The following is an 18,944-nucleotide window of genomic DNA, read 5'->3' as shown; positions in this document are numbered from 1 at the left end:
GGGGAAGATGAATTCCCAAGTATATCAGACAATTCTTCAGGATAATGTGAGTGTCTGTACGTCAGCTGAAACTGTGTAGAAGGTGGGTGATGCAACAGGACAACGACCCAAAACACCGGAGCAAGTCCACAACAGAATGGCTTCAGAAAAACAAAATCTGCCTTTTGGAGTGGCCAAGTCAGAGCCCAGACCTCAACCCAATAGAGATGCTATGGATTGACTTGAAGAGGGCCATACACACGAGACAGAGCTAAAGCAGTTCTGCCAGGAAGAATGGGCTAAAATTCCTCCTCATCGATGTGCAGGTCTGATCCACAGCTACAGGAAGTGCCTGGTTGAGGTTATTGCTGCCAAGGTGGGGTCAACCAGTTATTCATTCTAAGGGTTCACTTTTTCCAGTGCCATTTTGAATGAGTGTTCAGTAAAGACATGAAAGATCAGAATTTTGTGTTATTATTTTTAGACACATTATGTTTGTCAATACCCTTGACTTCGATGAAGATCAGATCACATTTTATGACAAATTTATTCAGAGAACAATGAAATTCCAAAAGGTTCACATACTTTTTCTTGCCACTGTAAATCTTGGCTGACAGTCGCCACAAGGTGGTGGCACTGAACATGTTTTATTGCTTTAAATTAGACTACACTGTTGTTTTATTTAGGCCTACATTTTTATACTTGCTTCATGAAGAATTATTGTTTTGATGTTAATATAGGGAAATAAATGTAATTCAATGATTCCAAGCTGGCCAGGCCCTGATGCAGCAAAGCAGGCCCAAATCATGATGTTTCCTCCACCATACTTTACAGTTGGGATGATGTTTTCATGATGATATGCCGTGCCCTTTCTACGCCAGATGTTTTTTCCAAATAGTTCAATCTTAGCTTCATCAGTCCACAAAACATTTTGCCAATACCGCTGTGGAGTGTCAATGTGCTCTTCTGCAAACTTCAGGCGTGCAGCAATGTTCTTTTTAGTAAGCAGTGGCTTCCTTCGTGGTGTCCTGCCGTGGATACCCTGCTTGTTCAGTGTTTTACGTATTGTAGACTCATGAACAGAGATGTTAGCAAGTTCCAATGATGCCTTCAAATCTTTGGCTGTCATTCGGGGTTGTTTCTTTACCTCATTGAGAAGTCTTCGTGCTCTTGGTGTCATTTTGACTGGGCGCCCACTTCTTGGTAGAGTAGCAACAGTCCCAAATGTGTCTCCATTTGTAGATTGTTTGCCTAACTGTAGACTGGTGAATTTCGAAAGTCTTTGAAATAACTTTGTAACCCTTGCCAGCTTTATGTAAATCAACAATTCTTGATCGTAGATCCTCTGAAAGCTCTTTTTGGTGAGGCATGGCTCACACAAGCGTGTTCTTCTTGTGCAGCGCAAACTCCAAAGGTTTGAGGTGTTTTTATCAGTCAAAGTAGCTGTAGTCCACACCTCCAAACTTATTATCTTAAGGAGACTCCAGGTGTGCTAAAACCTGACTCCAATTAGCTTTTTTGAGGTCATTAACTCAAGGGTTCACATACTTTTTCCACAAGCACTATATGGTTGTTTCTCAATAAAGACATGAAAGATAAAAAAATGTTGTGTTATTATTTTAGACACATTTTATTTGTCAATACCCTTGATTTAGATGAAGATCAGATCACATTTTATGACAAATTTATTCAGAAAACCATGAAATTCCAAAAGTTTCACATACTTTTTCTTGCCACTGTATACGTTTGTGGGACATGTAAAATGCAGAATTGCTGAAAAAAAGTTTCTAAGAGTAAAATTGTTAGAAATTATTTATTATTTTGGAAATGTATGCAGTCTGGCAAAAAGGATTTCTGACTGTGTTTTTTCCCAGCAAAAGATCACAATAAAATATATTCTTTATATAGAATATAATCTATTGATGTATATGGATTAATGACATAATCCATTCGGAATAAAAAACTAAGGAAAGAAAACACTGAACCCACATGTAGTCTATAATGGTCGAGTTTAGAATTCAGGAGGTCTATGAAGATCCTCAAGGGGGCGCTTGTATTATTCGATACGTTTGTTGCTCAAATGTATTCTCGGCACGACACGCGGTGCATTGTCCTCGCGAAATGTAATGTTTGGGTTGAAGTGTGCATAAATCCATCTTCTTATAAAATATTTGTAAGAGATATGAATATAAAAGATGACTGTATTACATAAATCGCCTCAAACCTGTTGCACCACATGAGTTCATGCTCCATTTGAGGTCTGTTTACATTTACAGTAACTCACATAAAGTACTCCTGAACCGATCTTGTGTTTTGAAGTGAGGAGCAGAAGTAGTTTTTAGTAGGCCTATATTGTGGTAAATATTTGTCTGTAAGTAAATATTTAAGTATGAGTAATGGAGGCCTATAAGTAAATTTTTGTCTACCTCATTATTACATGATCAAAAAGCCAGGTAAAGTATTTTTTGAAGTATGTTTTAAACAGAATTATTTGTTTAATGTTGTAAATATGAATATTTACATAATTAGGCCTACCCTTTCATTCATTTACAGATTAGGAAAATTTAGACCATTTAATGTATTTTTAATTCAAGAGTATGTGACAGGAATGAGGGCTTTGGGTTTTACATCATAGAGTGAAGCAGTTTTTTTTATCATTTCTCACCTTAAATATTACATCTTAAATATAAAAAAAATACCAGAAGAAAATAAAGCATGATTAGAAATGTACACAGAAAGTTTCATTTTAACCAGTCTTGTGACTACCTCTCATACACAGCAGCACACCTAGACTCCTTAAACACCTAGAACCTTTAATGTTTTTTTCTTCTGTTTTTTTCGAACATAATTGATCAAACAACCAATGCATCAAAAGAGAATTTTAGAGAACCGCAAATCTCGTATTTGTCGTATTATGTTTAATATTTTGCATTTTTAGAAGAAAACTATTTGTTATGCCTCATGGGAAGTTTTGGGAAGTCCAGAGTGAAATGGCAAATTAAAAAGCATCTTTTTTTATGCTCTCTTTTTCTCAATCGTAATCTCCTTTATCTTAGGCTCCTGGCGGGCCTTCAGTTTTCTGTTTGTGCGTGTTTGCGATGAAGAGAGTTTAGGAAAGCCTGGGGGACCCAAACCCTGCCAGAAATACAGAAAGAGATCAGATCGTTCACAGAGTGAGAAAGTAAAATCAGGCTGAGTGAGTGCCAGACATCTTCCCTGATGGATTCATCTTGGAGAGATCCAGCCTCATCTGGAAAGCTGTCAGGTCCCAATGGAGGGTTTATTGGGTGACAAGCATTGTGCTGGCTGTCTCCTTGCAGCTCTGGATGAAAACCAAAACTCTTGCACAACTGAGAAGAAGAGAAAGTTTGTTCTTTAGCCCTGTGAAATATGTTGAATCTTGACGCTGGGCCTGTGATTTGCTCATTTCACATAGTGTGTCCATTTAGTCCATGTTTATGTTTTAGACGTTTGGTGCAGTCTGTCTATTTAGAGCACTTAACAGCTTTTAAGAATGTTTTAATAGACCGAAAACTCTCTAGAATTGTGTCAGCCATCATTGGGAACTGCATTTGAATGAATTGTGCCTATCGTCTCTGTCCTTTCTAAACCTCAGATGTCCAAATTCACAGTTTTACAGGAAATGGAAAAACACTGTACTTTTTAAATGATTAAATGTGTTGTCAAAGTTGACAAGCACTTTTTAATACAAAATCTGAGATTTGGAGATACAAGGTTTCAGAAGGACAGCGGCGATGTGCATTTTAATTAATTGCACTATTACTTGTGTATTTATAGATCAGTATTCCGTCCATATGTTTAGCAGCTCAGAAATTGATTATTTTCCTTCCTTCTTTATATACTCCATCAAAAATAGTCATTTGTGAATTTAATATAGACCATTTCACAGACAATATTAAGTCAAACTTCTGCAGTATGTTCAATAATGATTTAATCAAAATTTTACAAATGAAAATTAGTTATCAAGAATAATCACAACATTCATTAAACACACACAGTATGCAAATCACCATATTATCCAAAGTTGCTGCCATACAAACAAACATAAAATGAAACATAAAATGAAAATACATTGTAGCTATGTGTCTCAGTAGTATTTAAACTGAGGAAATTATAGAGGAGCAAGGGGTCGATGCTTTTACAAAATTATCTATATCCTTCCTCACTGAGTAGATCATACAACTACCATCCATCCTCACTAAAGTTCTGTCTTCATCCTTTAGATGTGAAAACCAAACTTTTAGACTTTACATTTAATAAAACTCAAGGTGCAAAGTGCTTCTAATTTTATGGATTTTGTGGGTTTTATGAACTGTTTACTGTATTGTTTATATATATTGTGTATATTTCATCCCAGCTAAAGAGACTATTGCCCGGTTTCACAGACCAGGCTTAGTCCCAGACTAAAATGAATGTTTGTCCTGTCTAAACTGAAAATAACTTGCCCTGACATATCTTAAAATATGTCAGTGCCATTGTTTTGTCTCAAGATGCAAACCGGTAATGTTTTTTCTAAGGCATTTTTATAAAAGTGCCTTAAACATCCTAATTTAAACTAAGCCTTGTCTGTGAAACCGGGCCTATAAATAATAATTTAAACTGATTTTTATTCAGATAAATGGTAAGTTTCCTCTTTCAGAGCATTATTGGCAAGTAAATTATAATGGCACCCATTCAATGGTCTCTCCCATCATCATATCTAGACAGCATGGAGTCCTGGTTGACAAGAAGCAGGGCCTTTGGGTGTTGAGTGACCCAGCCTGCACACCCCATGTATGTTGCAAGAGAAACTAGACCTGGTGCAACGGTCCTGATGTTACATCGAGCCAAAACATCAATGAAGTTATAATTGTGTTTCGGCTCAGGTCGTGTCCCAGCGATACAAAACAAACACAACATTACAACATACGGTATATGGAAACATTGTCCTGTAACCTCTAGCTTTCAGAATGTGGCTGTAATTCAAATGAGTATGTCTGGAACTTTAGGACATTTTGAGTCCTGGAATAAGTAGAGCATAGAGAACATAAAACAGGTCTGTTCTTCACAGATCTGGATCAAACCCTGCCTTATACTGTAGAATAGCTGTCTCTCCATTTGGAATGGGTTTGTGTCCTGTCTGTTGGGTGTGTTGTTTGACAGGTGTAGCTGTTGAATATTTGCTCCCAATCAGTAAGGGAAGTACAGGGACAAGTTTTACACATTTTTTTCTGATGGATAAATTAGCAACAAGCAGTATTATAAAAAGCCTTTTGATAAAGCAAAAGTTATTATAGTTTTGTTTGTAATTTAATTAATATTTTGTATATGCTTTTTTCCCAATCTTATATGTGCCTATGGCATTTTATCATTAATTTTTTTATTTTTTTATTGTTGCAGTATAATTTAATTTTAGTTATAGTAAAATGAGATATTTTGAAGAATGTAGGAAAACAAATTGTTCTGGGGAACTTTTGACTACCATTGTAATGTTTCCCTATTATGGTAGTCAAGAGTGGCCAAGATGTTTGGTTACAAACATTCTTTCTCAAAGAAATTGATACAGATTTGGAACAACACGATGGTGTGTAAATGGTGACAGAATTTTCATTTTTGGGTGAACTGTTCTAAATTATTTTATTTTCAGTTAATGATTTTTGTGCCTCAGCTTAAAATGATTTGAGTTTATTGCTGAGGCACATTTCTAATTTTAGTTCAAGATTTTATAAATAATATTTCGTTTTAGTAAACTATAATAAAATTACTGTATAACTGTACTTATCTGCTATTTTATGCGTTTAGGTTTTATAGATTGAATGTAAAGCGTTCTGATGCAGCAGCAGTTGTGAATGTGACTACAGGAATCATGTAAAGAGCATTTGCACCTGTGGAGTTGACTAAACACTGCCACTACTGGGATTCCAACACTCATTTACTCATAACCCAAGGTGTGGACAAGGCAACATTTGTTTGAATGTCCATTTGGGCAACAAACAGTCGTGCATACTGTTACCTTTACCTTTCTTTAAATGTGGTCCATGCGAATTCAGTTCATAAAGCAGTCGCCATTTTGTAACTGCTCCATCAGATCTCTCACATTTAACCTCTCTCTGTCCTGCAGCATCGTCTACGAACCTCTACAAAATGTTCAATATTAAAGCTCTGTTTATTTGCTGGTCCATATTGGCTCCAGATGGCATAAACTTTCACCTCATTAGTGCTGACAGCTCATGGCTGAGGTTGTTTGGTCTTTTGTGTCCCAGATGAGGGCATCATGTGGCCCATGAGATGGCAGCGCTGTGCTCCTTTGCTTTCATACGCAGGCTGGCGATGCTGGAGGATTTACGATCTGGATCAACATTGAGCTCAAAGTCATTAATGGTTGCACCCGCCCCCGGGTTGCCGAAAAGACCGCCCATGTGCGTTTGTCCCATGTTCCCATCTGGGCTGGGCATACCCAGGAAATCAGACATGCCGCTGGCAGAGTGAGGGTGAGGGACCATACAGGACGCTGCTGTATCACAGGGTACCACACATCCAGGACCTGGTGATGCCGCGCTGCTTCCACTTAACCATGAAGGGTTCTGAATCTAGAACAGATGCACAGAGGAATGTTAAAGTAAACAGTTCACCCAAAAATGAAAATTCTGTCTTTATTTTATCACCCTCAAATTGTTTCAAATCTGCATGGATTTCTTTGTTCTGATGAACACAGAGAAATATATTTGGAAGAATGCTTGTCACCAAACTGTTTTTGGCCACCACTGACTACCATAGTAGGAAAAATTACAATGGTAGTCAAACGTTGGAGCCACGGTCAAGAAACAATGCAGTGGTGATGTACTGTCCTTCAGTAGTTTGGTAAGAGTACGTGTTGTAGCCTCATCACGCCTCTCACTCAGTAATGGAAATGTGGCAGCTGAGAGACCGCTAGGTTGGTTGTAAAATATGAATCAGAGCAGTGTCAGTTGATCTATTCGCCATGAAGCCATGTTGCGATTGTACGATTTTATCAGCTACATCTTCCCGAATGCCATCTCTAAGAATTCCTTCATACACTTTCCCAACACAGCTAGCTTCCTTCCATTGTTTTGGAAAAATATTGTGTGCCATGCACGTATTATAGATATCACATAGCACTGGAGCTAGCTCCTCATAAAAGGTCTTTAGTACCCAAGGAGGAATATCATCGGGACTAGGGTTGGGTATCGTTTGAATTTTATCGATTCCGATTTCGATTCTGCTAATCGATTCCGATTCTTATTGATTCCCAGTTTCAATCTCCACAGTTGAAGTAAAACTTTTAGATATCAACCTGTATGCTCATTTAGCCTGCTTGTTGACTGGTTTTGTGTATATATATATATATACATATATATACACATAGCAACCATGTTTTGTCTGATTTATTACAATTTGTATTACCATAGCTTAACTACATCATGGTTTAACTGTAGTTAATATAATGAAACTATGGTCAATTTGTGGCTCCTGTGCTTTATCACAAGTTAACACATGCACATTTCTGACGTAAATTTGCACACTTGAATTGATAAGAGGAATTGAAATTTTAGTTTCAAGTATCCGATTCCTATTCCTATCGATTCTTAATCGATTCTGGTTTTTGATACTCAATCCTAAATGGACCTTTGCTGCATTCTCTTTACGAAGTTTGGTCTTGACTTGTCCTATACTCAGAAGAGGAACACTACCGTTGTACAACTTACAAATGACTTCTTTCTCAGACAGAGAAGTATGGCTCACATTATCCCCACAGAAGCGAGGTGCTTAGCCAAGGTGTCACACTCTTGTTGTACTGTGCTATTCTCCATAGACATTGCCTCATTCTTGTCTCCTTCCACCCCCATTAAAGCCTTCACAGACTTAAACCATTGTTTAGGCTTAGTACCTCGCAATTCCTCCACCTCATGCTTGTAATATTGTTTCTTTGCATTCTTTATTTTTTTGGCAATAATGGATTTTAAATTCTTATAAGATGATTTATCACCAGAGCAGAATGCACGCTGTCTATCTTTAATCAGATCCTTGATTTGTACAGTCATCCATGGCTTGTCATTATTTGTGATAGAGATTTTCTTTAGCGGAACTATTTGATCCAAAATGGAGCTAATCATGGAAGTGAAGGCATTAACCTTAGCCTCAGGGTCCCTGGCCTCGTGAATGTGAGCAAATTAATAGTGTTCAAGAGAAGGCCCAGTTGCCTGTGTGTTTCTGGGGTACGTTTTCTGCAATAAATGTGCTTAATAGGCTTAACAGGCCAATCTCCAGCATTTAGCAGAATAGTCTCAAGGTCAGAGGAACCAACAGGAGGCAAATGCTCTGGTGACTCATACATAGAGGAAATGTTAAAGATTGAGTCTAATTGACTGTCTGTCCTTGTTGCTCCAACAACCACAATCTTCTGCAGATGGTTTCAGACTTATACTTATTAGTATCACCAAGTACGACAATAGCGGCCTGCTGGTAATTGCATTCAATATTTCTGAGACAGCGATCCAGGTACTGGGTAAATAATAAATCAGGTTGTGCCATTGAGTGAGGATTGTGGTGGAAAATACAGCACAGCAACAATAACACAATTCAAACCTTGATCTCTTACTTGTGCATAAGTTTCTGCTTGTGTAAGAAGAGGCAGTTCATAGGCCGTTGAGAAGTGCGACCGAACTTGCTGCATCTGTCCAAATCGTTCTCTTTTCCTCCATTTAGCACGGCGATTCTGAAACCACACCTGCGGGAAAACATGGTCATGCCATCAAATTTCTGAAATATTAATCTGCAAAATCCAAGATTTGGAGGGTATACAATACAAAGCTTTGTACCGTAAATATGTGGTATTGCATATTCTATTGTTCTCAGAGAAATGAATAATATTGCTCAGAGGTCACTCTTTATAGCTCAGGAGATTCGATAGAGTTCTCAGTTGTGTTATCAACTTAGTGTCAGATGTTTCTCCTTAAACTTCGAAGGAGAAACAAAAATAGAAACAAATGAGACAATTGGTATAATACACTGAGAATGTGGATTGTATAAGTAAAGTTATCTGCATTTGGGTTCTTTTTTAAAATCTTCAATAATATTAACTTATGATTGCAGCCATGCCAAATATATATGTCAAGAAAAAATTGACATTGTTGAGATCTCTACAGAAACTCTTTTGTGAGATTTCTGGGTTTATGTCACAAGAGAAATATCTGAGACACAGGAGATTTAAAGGTCAAGTGTATGAAATTTAGCGGCATCTATTTGTGAGGTTCACTCTACCACTCCCCAACCCTTTTGGAGCACTACGGTGGCTGACGCAGGACTAAGATGTCGTTACGTTTTTGCTTCTTTGCTGAAGGAGATAATGTATTTCCGAAAACACGCTTTGTAGAGCAGTTTGTCCGTTTAGGGCTACTGTAGAAACAACATGGTGAATTCCATAAGGGGACCCAAGGTGTATTTAGATAGAAATAGCTCATTCTAAGGTCATAAAAACATATTTATTCAAATGTTAATTTTAAGGATTCTACAAAATCAGTCCACATATAACTAAATATTCCCGCAGTGACTTACATTGTAAAACCAAGCACATGGAAAGTCATAAATCGCAAGGTGTACTATGAAAGCTCTGTGTTGGCTCCTCGCTCTGACCCCTTTAATGTGCTGTCCACACTGTGCTATTTATGTATGGATTTTAACTCTTCCCTGCCAGCACAGGTTGGATCTGTGCACTTTGCTAGCTGTTCTTCTGTGTCTCCTCAGCCAGCAGTTTCAGTCCTGCTCATGTCTGGAGCAAGGCCAACCACATCAATCACAACGGAGCCTGGTCTCTGAACTGCTGTTAGCACACCATGACACAAACCAACAACCTCAAACCACAGCATCTGTATGCTTTCTCCACAGTTTTGATATTTTATGATTTTCGGATAATAGCTCCTTTCTTTTAGTATGCAGCTTGTTCTTACAGTTACAATATTAAACTCCGAAAACGTTTTTTCCAACGTGGCCCCGCCAAGTTTTTTCCCCGACTACACCCAAAGTGGGTATAAAGGGATAGATCACCCCAAAAATGAATGTTTTTCCATCATTGTTTCAACCTTATGTCATTCCAAACCTGTATGACTTTCTTTCTTCTGCAGAACACAAAAGATATATTGTAGAACCAAACAACATTAAACCCCATTGACTTCCATTGTCTTGACACAAAACCACTGCGACATTTCTCAAAATATTTTGTTGTGTTTCCCAGAAGAAAGTTTTCTGTTTCAGAGTTTATCCAAAAGAAAATAATATGTTTAAGGCTCAACAATGGGATTATTCTTAAGAGAATTAGTTTGGTCTTTTAGGGTCATGTCATTTCTGGTGATGTCTAAATTACATTATAATCATATCATCTGTTTTCAGAAGATCCAGGGGATTTTTCTTTGGAGTAAACCAAGATAATCTTGATCAATGCTATGATAAGCACCTTTATGATGTAGTTTTGCTTCTGCTGCAGGAATGTACTGAGGATGAATTGGAGAATGTGAATAGCTTTTCAATTAACCATTTTGTTTAATGACTTAAGAGAGAATAAGAAGACCGAAATCATTTATTCATCAGTTTTACAGCTTTTCTGCTTCCTTTCATCATTCCCTAATACCCTTTTCCTCTTCTTACCTCGTCTCTTTTTTCTTTTGCTTAAAATTTAAGCTGAAATAAGGATGTTGGAAAGAGAAATAGGAGAGTTTTGAGGCTGGACGTTGTTTACGTTTCATGTTTAATTTCCTGTCGTTTAAGCCCCTGGCTTTCCAGAGCCGTCCCCCCTGACCTCTCAGAGACCCATGGATAAGAGCAGATCCACATATGCTTGTTTGCAGATCCACATATGCTCATAGACTGTCATGCATGAGGAAGCTTTGTGCCTCAGTCATAGTGACATATGTGCATCTTATTATGCATGTTTTGTACATTTTAGTGCCCTAGGTGAGATAAGATTTGGGATATTACCAAAGAACAAATAACTTTTGAAGAACGTAAGTTTAAACGTCAACTGAAAGCTGAATAAAAACGCATCCCATTGATGTGCGGTTTATTGGGATAGGACAATATTTGGCCGAGATACAACTATTTAAAATTCTGGAATCTGAGGGTGCAAAAAAATCGAAATAATGAGAAAATCGCTGTTAAAGTGGTTAATCAGAGGCGCTTAAGCAGGTCGTTGCTAAGAAGAAACAGGTTTGTTTTAATGCTCTCTATTGGCTTACCGCTGTAATGACATTGTGGAGAGTAGATGAACCCGAAAGCTGAAGTTCTAACCTTTACATAGATACCAAACTTGAGTGGGTAATTCCCAAAGAGCGGGCAGCAACGAGTGAAGTTTGTTTCCGGCCATTTTTGTTAGGGATATGGGATCTGCGCTTACTCACAAAAATAAAACTTTGATTTAATTATGGTAGGAAATTTACAAAATATCTTCATGGAACATGATCTTTACTTTACTTTACTAATTTTCTGATGAAATTTACTAATGATTTTTTAGCATAAAAGAATCGATAATTTTGACCCATACAATTTGCTGGCCATTGCCACAAATGTTCCTGCTGCTTAAGACTTTTGTGGTCCAGGGTCACATATAAGATGGAATAGGCAGTTTTAAATCCTGACCTAACATATGCTTAATAAATAAACCAAAAGTGATCTTGACAGCCAGAGAGCATCATTGTGTGTTAGTGTTTTATGAAAAAGGCATTTTTTTCCACAGAAAAATTCAAACGTTATAGATGTAAATGTACTGATGGGAATGGCCGATTCCTGCCACTAATTTTGCTGGGAAGGTAGGAGGTGCAGATTTGACAAAAATTCCACACTTCCGTTTTAAGAATTATTCACCTCATATAATCCGTAAATATGACCATTAAATTATATATTTAGTTAATTTCAGTACAGAGGACAAAGATGAAACATGCTCATCATGGCTCTTGTGCTCAGTTTATAGTTTCTATTAAAATGTGTGGAGAAAATGTCATGTTTGTTCAAATAGCAAGATGGAGAGAGAGAGAGCAGGAAAGAGTGACAGGCAGCACTAAACAACAGCGCTGGGAGGGGCTCATCTCAATTACGTATGTCTGTGGGTATGTTTTTGAAATACGGGTCAAACCCTGTAGTAACTCAACAGAGTCTGCTCTGTGTTGTCAGCCTGCAGAGGTAATGAGACTCATGTGTCTGGGATAGTCGGTTCTGTTTGGACTCAGAATGAAGGCAGTTATTTCACTGTACCTTCAAAACATGTCCAATTTCCTGACAATGCTTCATTCTGTGCGTGGAAATTGACTGTGGCATCTCAAACTGTTTTTTATTCCCCTTCTAAAGAACTTTGATGTTTTTTTACTATTTCATAACATCAACAGAATTGTGAGGATTAATGTGGAGAGGTGAAATACTGTAGATGGGCTAGAATTGGATGGAAAGTTATAATGACAGACATCCCCTACATCACCCATAAAGTCTATGCATGGCATTTGTGTCAACTTCTAAATAAGTGTACTACTGTATGTGAGCTATGAGTGAAAGTTATTTTCTGTGGTTAAAACAGCAAGCAAATGTCCATATTAGAAACCTAATCATTTCTAAACCAAACCGAGTAAGGACCTGGATGTCCAACCCGTGAAGATTCTGATGTCATTTTAATAAAAGTATACATTTGTTTTTTGCTAAGCTGACCTGCACCCTTGCTTCTGTAAGATCTGTCCTCAGAGCGAGCTGTTCCCGGGCGTAGACATCTGGGTAATGTGTCTTCTGAAACACCTTCTCCAGCTCCTCCAGCTGATAGCTCGTGAAGGTGGTGCGGTTCCGCCTCTTTTTGCTTTTGTTGTTTTCCGCTTCGCTCTTTTCCAGATGACTGCCAAGCTCGGAGACAGGGTGTTCGTGTGGGCTTTTCACCCCGGGGTCTTTTACATCAAGGCAACTAGCGTCCATTCCTGTGTCACCAGATTGAGACAGCTCTGTGTCTGTTAGTCCAGCGCCATCTTTACCTGGAAAGATACAGCATATATTTCAGTATGTTAGTTGTGAAATGTCATTTTAACATATTTGTTAGCTTATGCCATGTTCATTTTATGCCATGAGGGAAAACAATACTGATGCCTCCACACTCACAAACTCTAACGTACTTACGTGAATATTCTTCATTTAAGCATAACGAGGGTTCTGTGTTCTCTTCAAAGTTTAACAGCATCTACTGTATAACAAGCCTTTCTTTATCTAAAAAACGCATGTTTCCTATTTTAGATGTCTGAATCTTTTTGAAACTACGAATATGGAGAGTAAACAATCAAAGCGTGCCTGTTTCTAAAACTAACAAACTATGAAACTTAAAAACATTAAACACAGAAATGTGAGGTGATAGAATGAAAACATTTTGACACTGAACATGACTGAGCTCATATTGGGCAGCCGGGGTGCAGCACTTTGGGAAATGACTTCATATTGTAAAAATCCCATGTTGCATTAATAACCTCAAGGTTTCCCTCAATTGAATAAAGTTACAGTTGAAATTATCATTCAGTCAAGATATCCACACTAGATTTCAGTTTACCAGATCTGATACACATGCACATATTGGTTCCTCTGTCTCACCTTACTCTCTGTTTGGCAGAAAAGTCACAGAAATAACTGTGGTGAACACTGTCAGTCCCACCCTGCTGTCTTCTTTTTTGGATTTGTAGCCCTTGTTATGCTGAATCTGCCTACCAGCAATGTTTTTTAACAGCGCTTTTGCATATTTCACATTTTAGAGTCAAAGCTCTATGGTTTGGCTGATATTTTTGCATTGACAGCAAGAGTCTGGGTTTGATAAATGTCCAAATGTTTAGAGATTTCAGTGATGCTCTATGGTGTGATTTCTGTGTGCCATATGGTACACAAAACCTTACCATTTGCATTGAGATACATTTCACAAGATAATATTCAGTAAAAAAAGTTTAGCATTTATTATTGAGAACATTGCTAAAGCAACATACAAGCATTTTGCCAATGTCAGTTTGACCCTTAACAGTACCACTAGAAACTAACCGCGTTAAAAAACGCTGCTTATCTTCGAAAATACAAATCTCCTTGCTTGCTGGAAAAAATCGTCCCCGTAGACTAACATGTCATGTAAAGAATTACTTTAGTTTTACACTTATTTTGCATATAATGCCATTTTACCAGTCCCTATTAATGCTAGTGTAAAAACCACGCTAAGGTTTACTTTTTAATTGGAGCATATTTATGTAGCAGTCAGTCATTCACCTGAGAGGACTGGCTCCATCCTAAAGGAGTCGGCTGACTCTTTGAATTAGCAGAGGTCAGATGTTTATTAGGGCCAGCTATGTAATCACTGCAAGGACCAAGGAGAAAAACATCAAAGTGTAATTTAACTGGCTGTAAAGCAGCAGGGAACCCATCACATTTTATAGAATGTGATAGTCTGGGTCAGCTCCAGCTATTATAAGACACACTATAAATCAGACAAACAAAAAGGGATTTACATATTCAGTGGAAGTGATGGAATGACAATGACATTAACTTCAAATGTTTTTAGCCAAAAAAGATATTTGTCGTGATGCAGAATATGTAGAGTAGCTTCATTTAACAACTATACTTAATATGTAGGTAAATACATGTTATCTTTAATTATGTGATTTAAAACCAATCAAGTTAGACTCATTATAAATATTAAGTGTTCGATAATAAAACTAAGCGTTTTATTTAGAACCTTGTCATTTTATTTAATGTGTGGGTTATTTAATATAATGTATGTGGAGATCACAGGTATCTGTGGAGACAAAACTTCCAAATGTGCCCATAAGATCAATGCATACAAGCCACCCAGGAATGTGGATTTGTGGAGTATCAGGAAATTAATAGGAAAGTAATTTTTCCTATGGGAGACAATGGGGGGCAAGATCTGTCTGGTTACAAGCATTCTTCCAAATATCTTTCTCTGTGTTCATCAGAATAAAGAAATTTATACACATTTGGAACAACTCGAAGGTGGTTAATGATGACAGAATTTTCATTTTTGAGTGAACTATCCCTTTAAATAGCTAGTCAGGGTAGAGGCCCACTGTAAACATATTTTTATTTCATACATTGATGAGCTTTTAAGTGTTTTTCACGCAAGGATGTATCTGTTTAAAGTCTTGGACATTATATTTGTAAAGACTCATTATTTAGGTTTAGATTATTTAAATTTTTGCATGTGTTGATCTTGACATTGCCCAGTTTTACAGATTTTTAAGTCCCTCTTAGAATCCTATATAGCTTAAGGATGCAACAAAAGCCTTAACTTTATTTCTGCTCTATAGATTTCTAGATTTTTAAAACAAAGATAGCCCATCTTTTGTTAAATGTTGTTTTACTTATCCAGGTCATTTTGTAAGGAGAGGTTATGTAAACCAGTCCCTGCTTGTTATGCGTCCCCCAGTGGTACTGATCATACTGAGCAATAAAACATGAATGACTACACTGGGAGTTCATAGCACACCATGATGCTCTAATAGTGCTCCAATCCATGAATCACTCTGTCAGAGACATTGCTGTGGGAGCTTATTATGACCTTTAATGCTTCCAAAAACTGATAATAAATCCACTGTCAGATACTAACTTTACCTGAAGATTAACCTTGGTATTTACTTTCTTTTGGAAATGGCATAACTACAATTAAACCAAAGGTCAAATTGCTCTTAAGTTAGTTCTCATGAACAAAGAAATGTTGCTACAAAGTCTATTAACCACTTTCCACCCATGATAAAAACATCTTTTTCTGATTTTAGTTTCTTAAAGAACAAACAGTTCCCTTCTCTCTCTAGGTTCATCAGAGGATGAAATGCAATGGCCCAGTTTCTACCTTCTCTCTGTTCCCTTTCTAGACAATGGGACTTCATGCTTGAGGCTTGCTTGATCTTACCCTAGACGTCTAGCACAGACCACACATTTGCTGCAATCATAGTGAACAGTACAGTGCTCATTCTCCTCAGGCCACAGACAGAAACAACATACTCAACACAAAATAGATGAACAGATGAAATGTAGAGAGTCTACATTTATATAACCATGCAAGGGCAATGTATGCGTGCCAGCCTATTGACTTTTGCTTGTGAATGGTTGTAAAAAAATATTTAAATGTTTAAATATGTATTATCCTTATTTATTTATAGTTAGACCTTACTTACAGACAAGAGACCTAATTAGACCTACTTTTTAGACAAAAGTAGTAAAATAAAATACAACCCTTGAGTGAAAAATACTGTTAAAGAAGAAGAGTTCTTTACCCTGTTAGGTAGTACTACATATTTTGTATTGTTTATAACATTTATGCTAAAGAATCTTTAAAGACTTTTTCAGTGAAATGGAAAAAAATTGTAGTTGTGTTTTAGAATATATTTATATTTTTTATGGTAGCATTGATAACAAAATTAATTACCCTAAAGAAAAGTTAAAAGTTTGCATTAAGTTAAAAAGTTAAATGTTGCATTCTTGCTTCAATACTCACACACTATTGAACAAATAGCTACCATAGATGTTGGTAAAATAATGCGAACTTCGTTGAGGATACATTTCCTTTTAAAGTAAAAGGCATTAAAAAATGAAACAGCTTGCTGTCTTCATCATAACGCTTTCGATGTCAACACTAATTTTAGTTTAATTAAACACGGTGCATAATTCTTGACATTGTAATTTTCTTAAACTAAAATGTTAATAAGGTTAAATGTTTCTTTAGGAAAAACAAAGACAAAGTGGTTTATGTCAAACTGCAGTTCACCCGTTAAATCAAATTATACTGACTTTTCTAGAATTTTGGAGAGTAAGGTAAATGTAGATTAAACATATGAAAAAAGAGTTAAATAGGTTTATTGGGTTGTTGATATGGTCTCCTGTCTAAAGCCAATAATGTGTTATTGTAATAAATTAGACTACGTAGAAGAAACAACTGGTGTCCATTTTCATTGGCCTGTGGTCAGTCCATCGTAAATAATCCATGCCATTGTTTTTAGGTGGAAATTTAATAAAGATGTTAGATTCGGCATGGTACCACCTGTAGGCCTACCCTTAAAGACTGGCCAAAAGAATGTAGGATTCGTAAATAGAAACCTTGAGAATCTATGCTTGAGATGGGATTTAATGTTCCAATAAATCACTCTCTTGAAATAAGACAAATTCCTGAATCTACTCGTTTGAATCAACATTGACATGACAGGCCTAATTTTGTTTCCCCTTTATTTAATGTATTTTACCCTTCTTCACCGTAATCATGGATGCAGCTAACGCTTTTTAACATATCAATTTAAATCAATTTAATAAATGCGAAGTCATTTTTATTATTATAGCCTACAGTAGGGCTATCCAAAAAATCCCAGGCTGTTTGTGAACTCGAGTTTTTGTGTGTATGACGGTCTTTCGTTTTGTATTCGATTATAGCGTTAACTGTGGAAAGAAGACATTTTTTAGTCTTAGATTATTATAAGGCCTTCGGGCGGGACAATGGTACTTGAACTGATACTTCCATCCTACTCATCACGCTATAATTTAAACGAAATCTGAATATATAGATAAATTAAGACACGACACGTCAAGCACGAAATTTAGATGACCAAGATAAGCAACTTACCATAGCAGGAGATAAGCGCGTCGTCCCGGAGTAGTTTGCTGTCCTCGCAGGGTGTTTTACATGTGGGTCTCTGCATAAAAAGATGATATTTGTTATAGATGCTTTCTGCTGTGATATCCTGATAGTCTTGCTGGAAAGTACTCCGCAGCTTGTCCCCGTAAGCTTGACCTTTCCCGGCTGGGAAAGTGGGGCTGTATTTCGAGTCGCTGTAGGGGTTGACCTGCTCAACTCTTTCCTGACCTGGTGATGGTGAATAGTATGAATCCATGGATGTCATACCGCAGTACGACACAGACGTATCTGCGTTCATGCCGAGAAAAAACTGAGTCGAAATAACCTTACTCTTTTTTGCAAATCTAAACGTCACCCTCTCCTCTCATTCAGAGACGCCGGGCATGCACTTTCTCACACACCCACAGGACGACAGCTGGAGTTGGTTAAAATGATTCAGATGTTTTCCAGAGACTAGGCAAAACGAAAGCTAAAAAGTCGCTTTAGTTAAGAAAGAGAGATATGCTTGGATGGAGGATGTTGCTCTGGCGTGTGCACTGCTGGAAGAAGCGATGGTCCCGTTATGAGAATACCATGCAGGCCGACGAGTAGCCTACGGGAGAGGAGCTTTTTTACGCACACGTGGAAGACACAACGTATGACATTAATGCAATTAGGGACACACAGACACAAAATGACAGAATATTTTGACTAAAAAAAGGAGCAAGAAATTCATACCGTTTCATCCATCATTATTAATTTGAACAAAATGATCTCAATTGATGTCAATACATTCAAACATGAATTAACTTTATTCTTCGTCGGGCAAATTAAAATAATCTGAATAAAAGGACAAAAATCACAAAAACAGTCAGATTTCTTATTTAGAACTAAGCAGTTATAGGCTAATGTTTTGTATGTCATACAAAAATGACTTTTTTCAAGGACAAACAGTTCATAGCAGAAGTTAGAATATAAGAACGATAGCATTTGATTTCAACGTTTTTAATTAGCCTATAGGTTAATTGTTATTGAGCAGAATCAAAGATAATGTATAGTTTAAATGAAATGTTTGCTTTATTTCAGTTATTATCTTCAATCGAAGATAATAGGTAAATTTTTATCGAATAATAGGTTTGATTAATTGAAAAACGCAGTAACAAAAGGATTCAGACATTTTTTAACTTTATTTTATAATGTCCATATAGCGCCTTTTTACATTTTACATTGCGTTGATGTCTCAACTAAATTCAAAATATATAGATTTTTGTTGATAAACGAATAACGTGTTGGGGAATTATAAGTAAAAAAATGGATTAATAAATGATAATATGTGGAG

General features: G+C 36.9%; 1 protein-coding gene across 1 annotated transcript; it reads right to left on the bottom strand.

Moving 5' to 3' along the window:
- Positions 1–5,483: 5,483 nt before the first annotated feature.
- Positions 5,484–18,003, bottom strand: alx4b (ALX homeobox 4b). The gene is made up of 4 exons (XM_057347719.1): positions 17,615–18,003; positions 12,685–12,995; positions 8,600–8,728; positions 5,484–6,569 (listed from the first exon to the last, which is right to left on the bottom strand). Exons 1-4 carry the CDS (start codon positions 17,922–17,924, stop codon positions 6,252–6,254), a joined length of 1,068 nt encoding a protein of 355 aa, XP_057203702.1. The 5' UTR covers positions 17,925–18,003; the 3' UTR covers positions 5,484–6,251.
- Positions 18,004–18,944: the final 941 nt, after the last annotated feature.

The sequence above is a fragment of the Triplophysa rosa genome, linkage group LG12 (genome assembly GCF_024868665.1).
Source record: "Triplophysa rosa linkage group LG12, Trosa_1v2, whole genome shotgun sequence".
In the NCBI taxonomy this organism is placed as follows: Eukaryota; Metazoa; Chordata; class Actinopteri; order Cypriniformes; family Nemacheilidae; genus Triplophysa; species Triplophysa rosa.
Note: the sequence above shows the minus strand (reverse complement) of the source record. Positions and strands in the feature narration are given on the sequence as shown.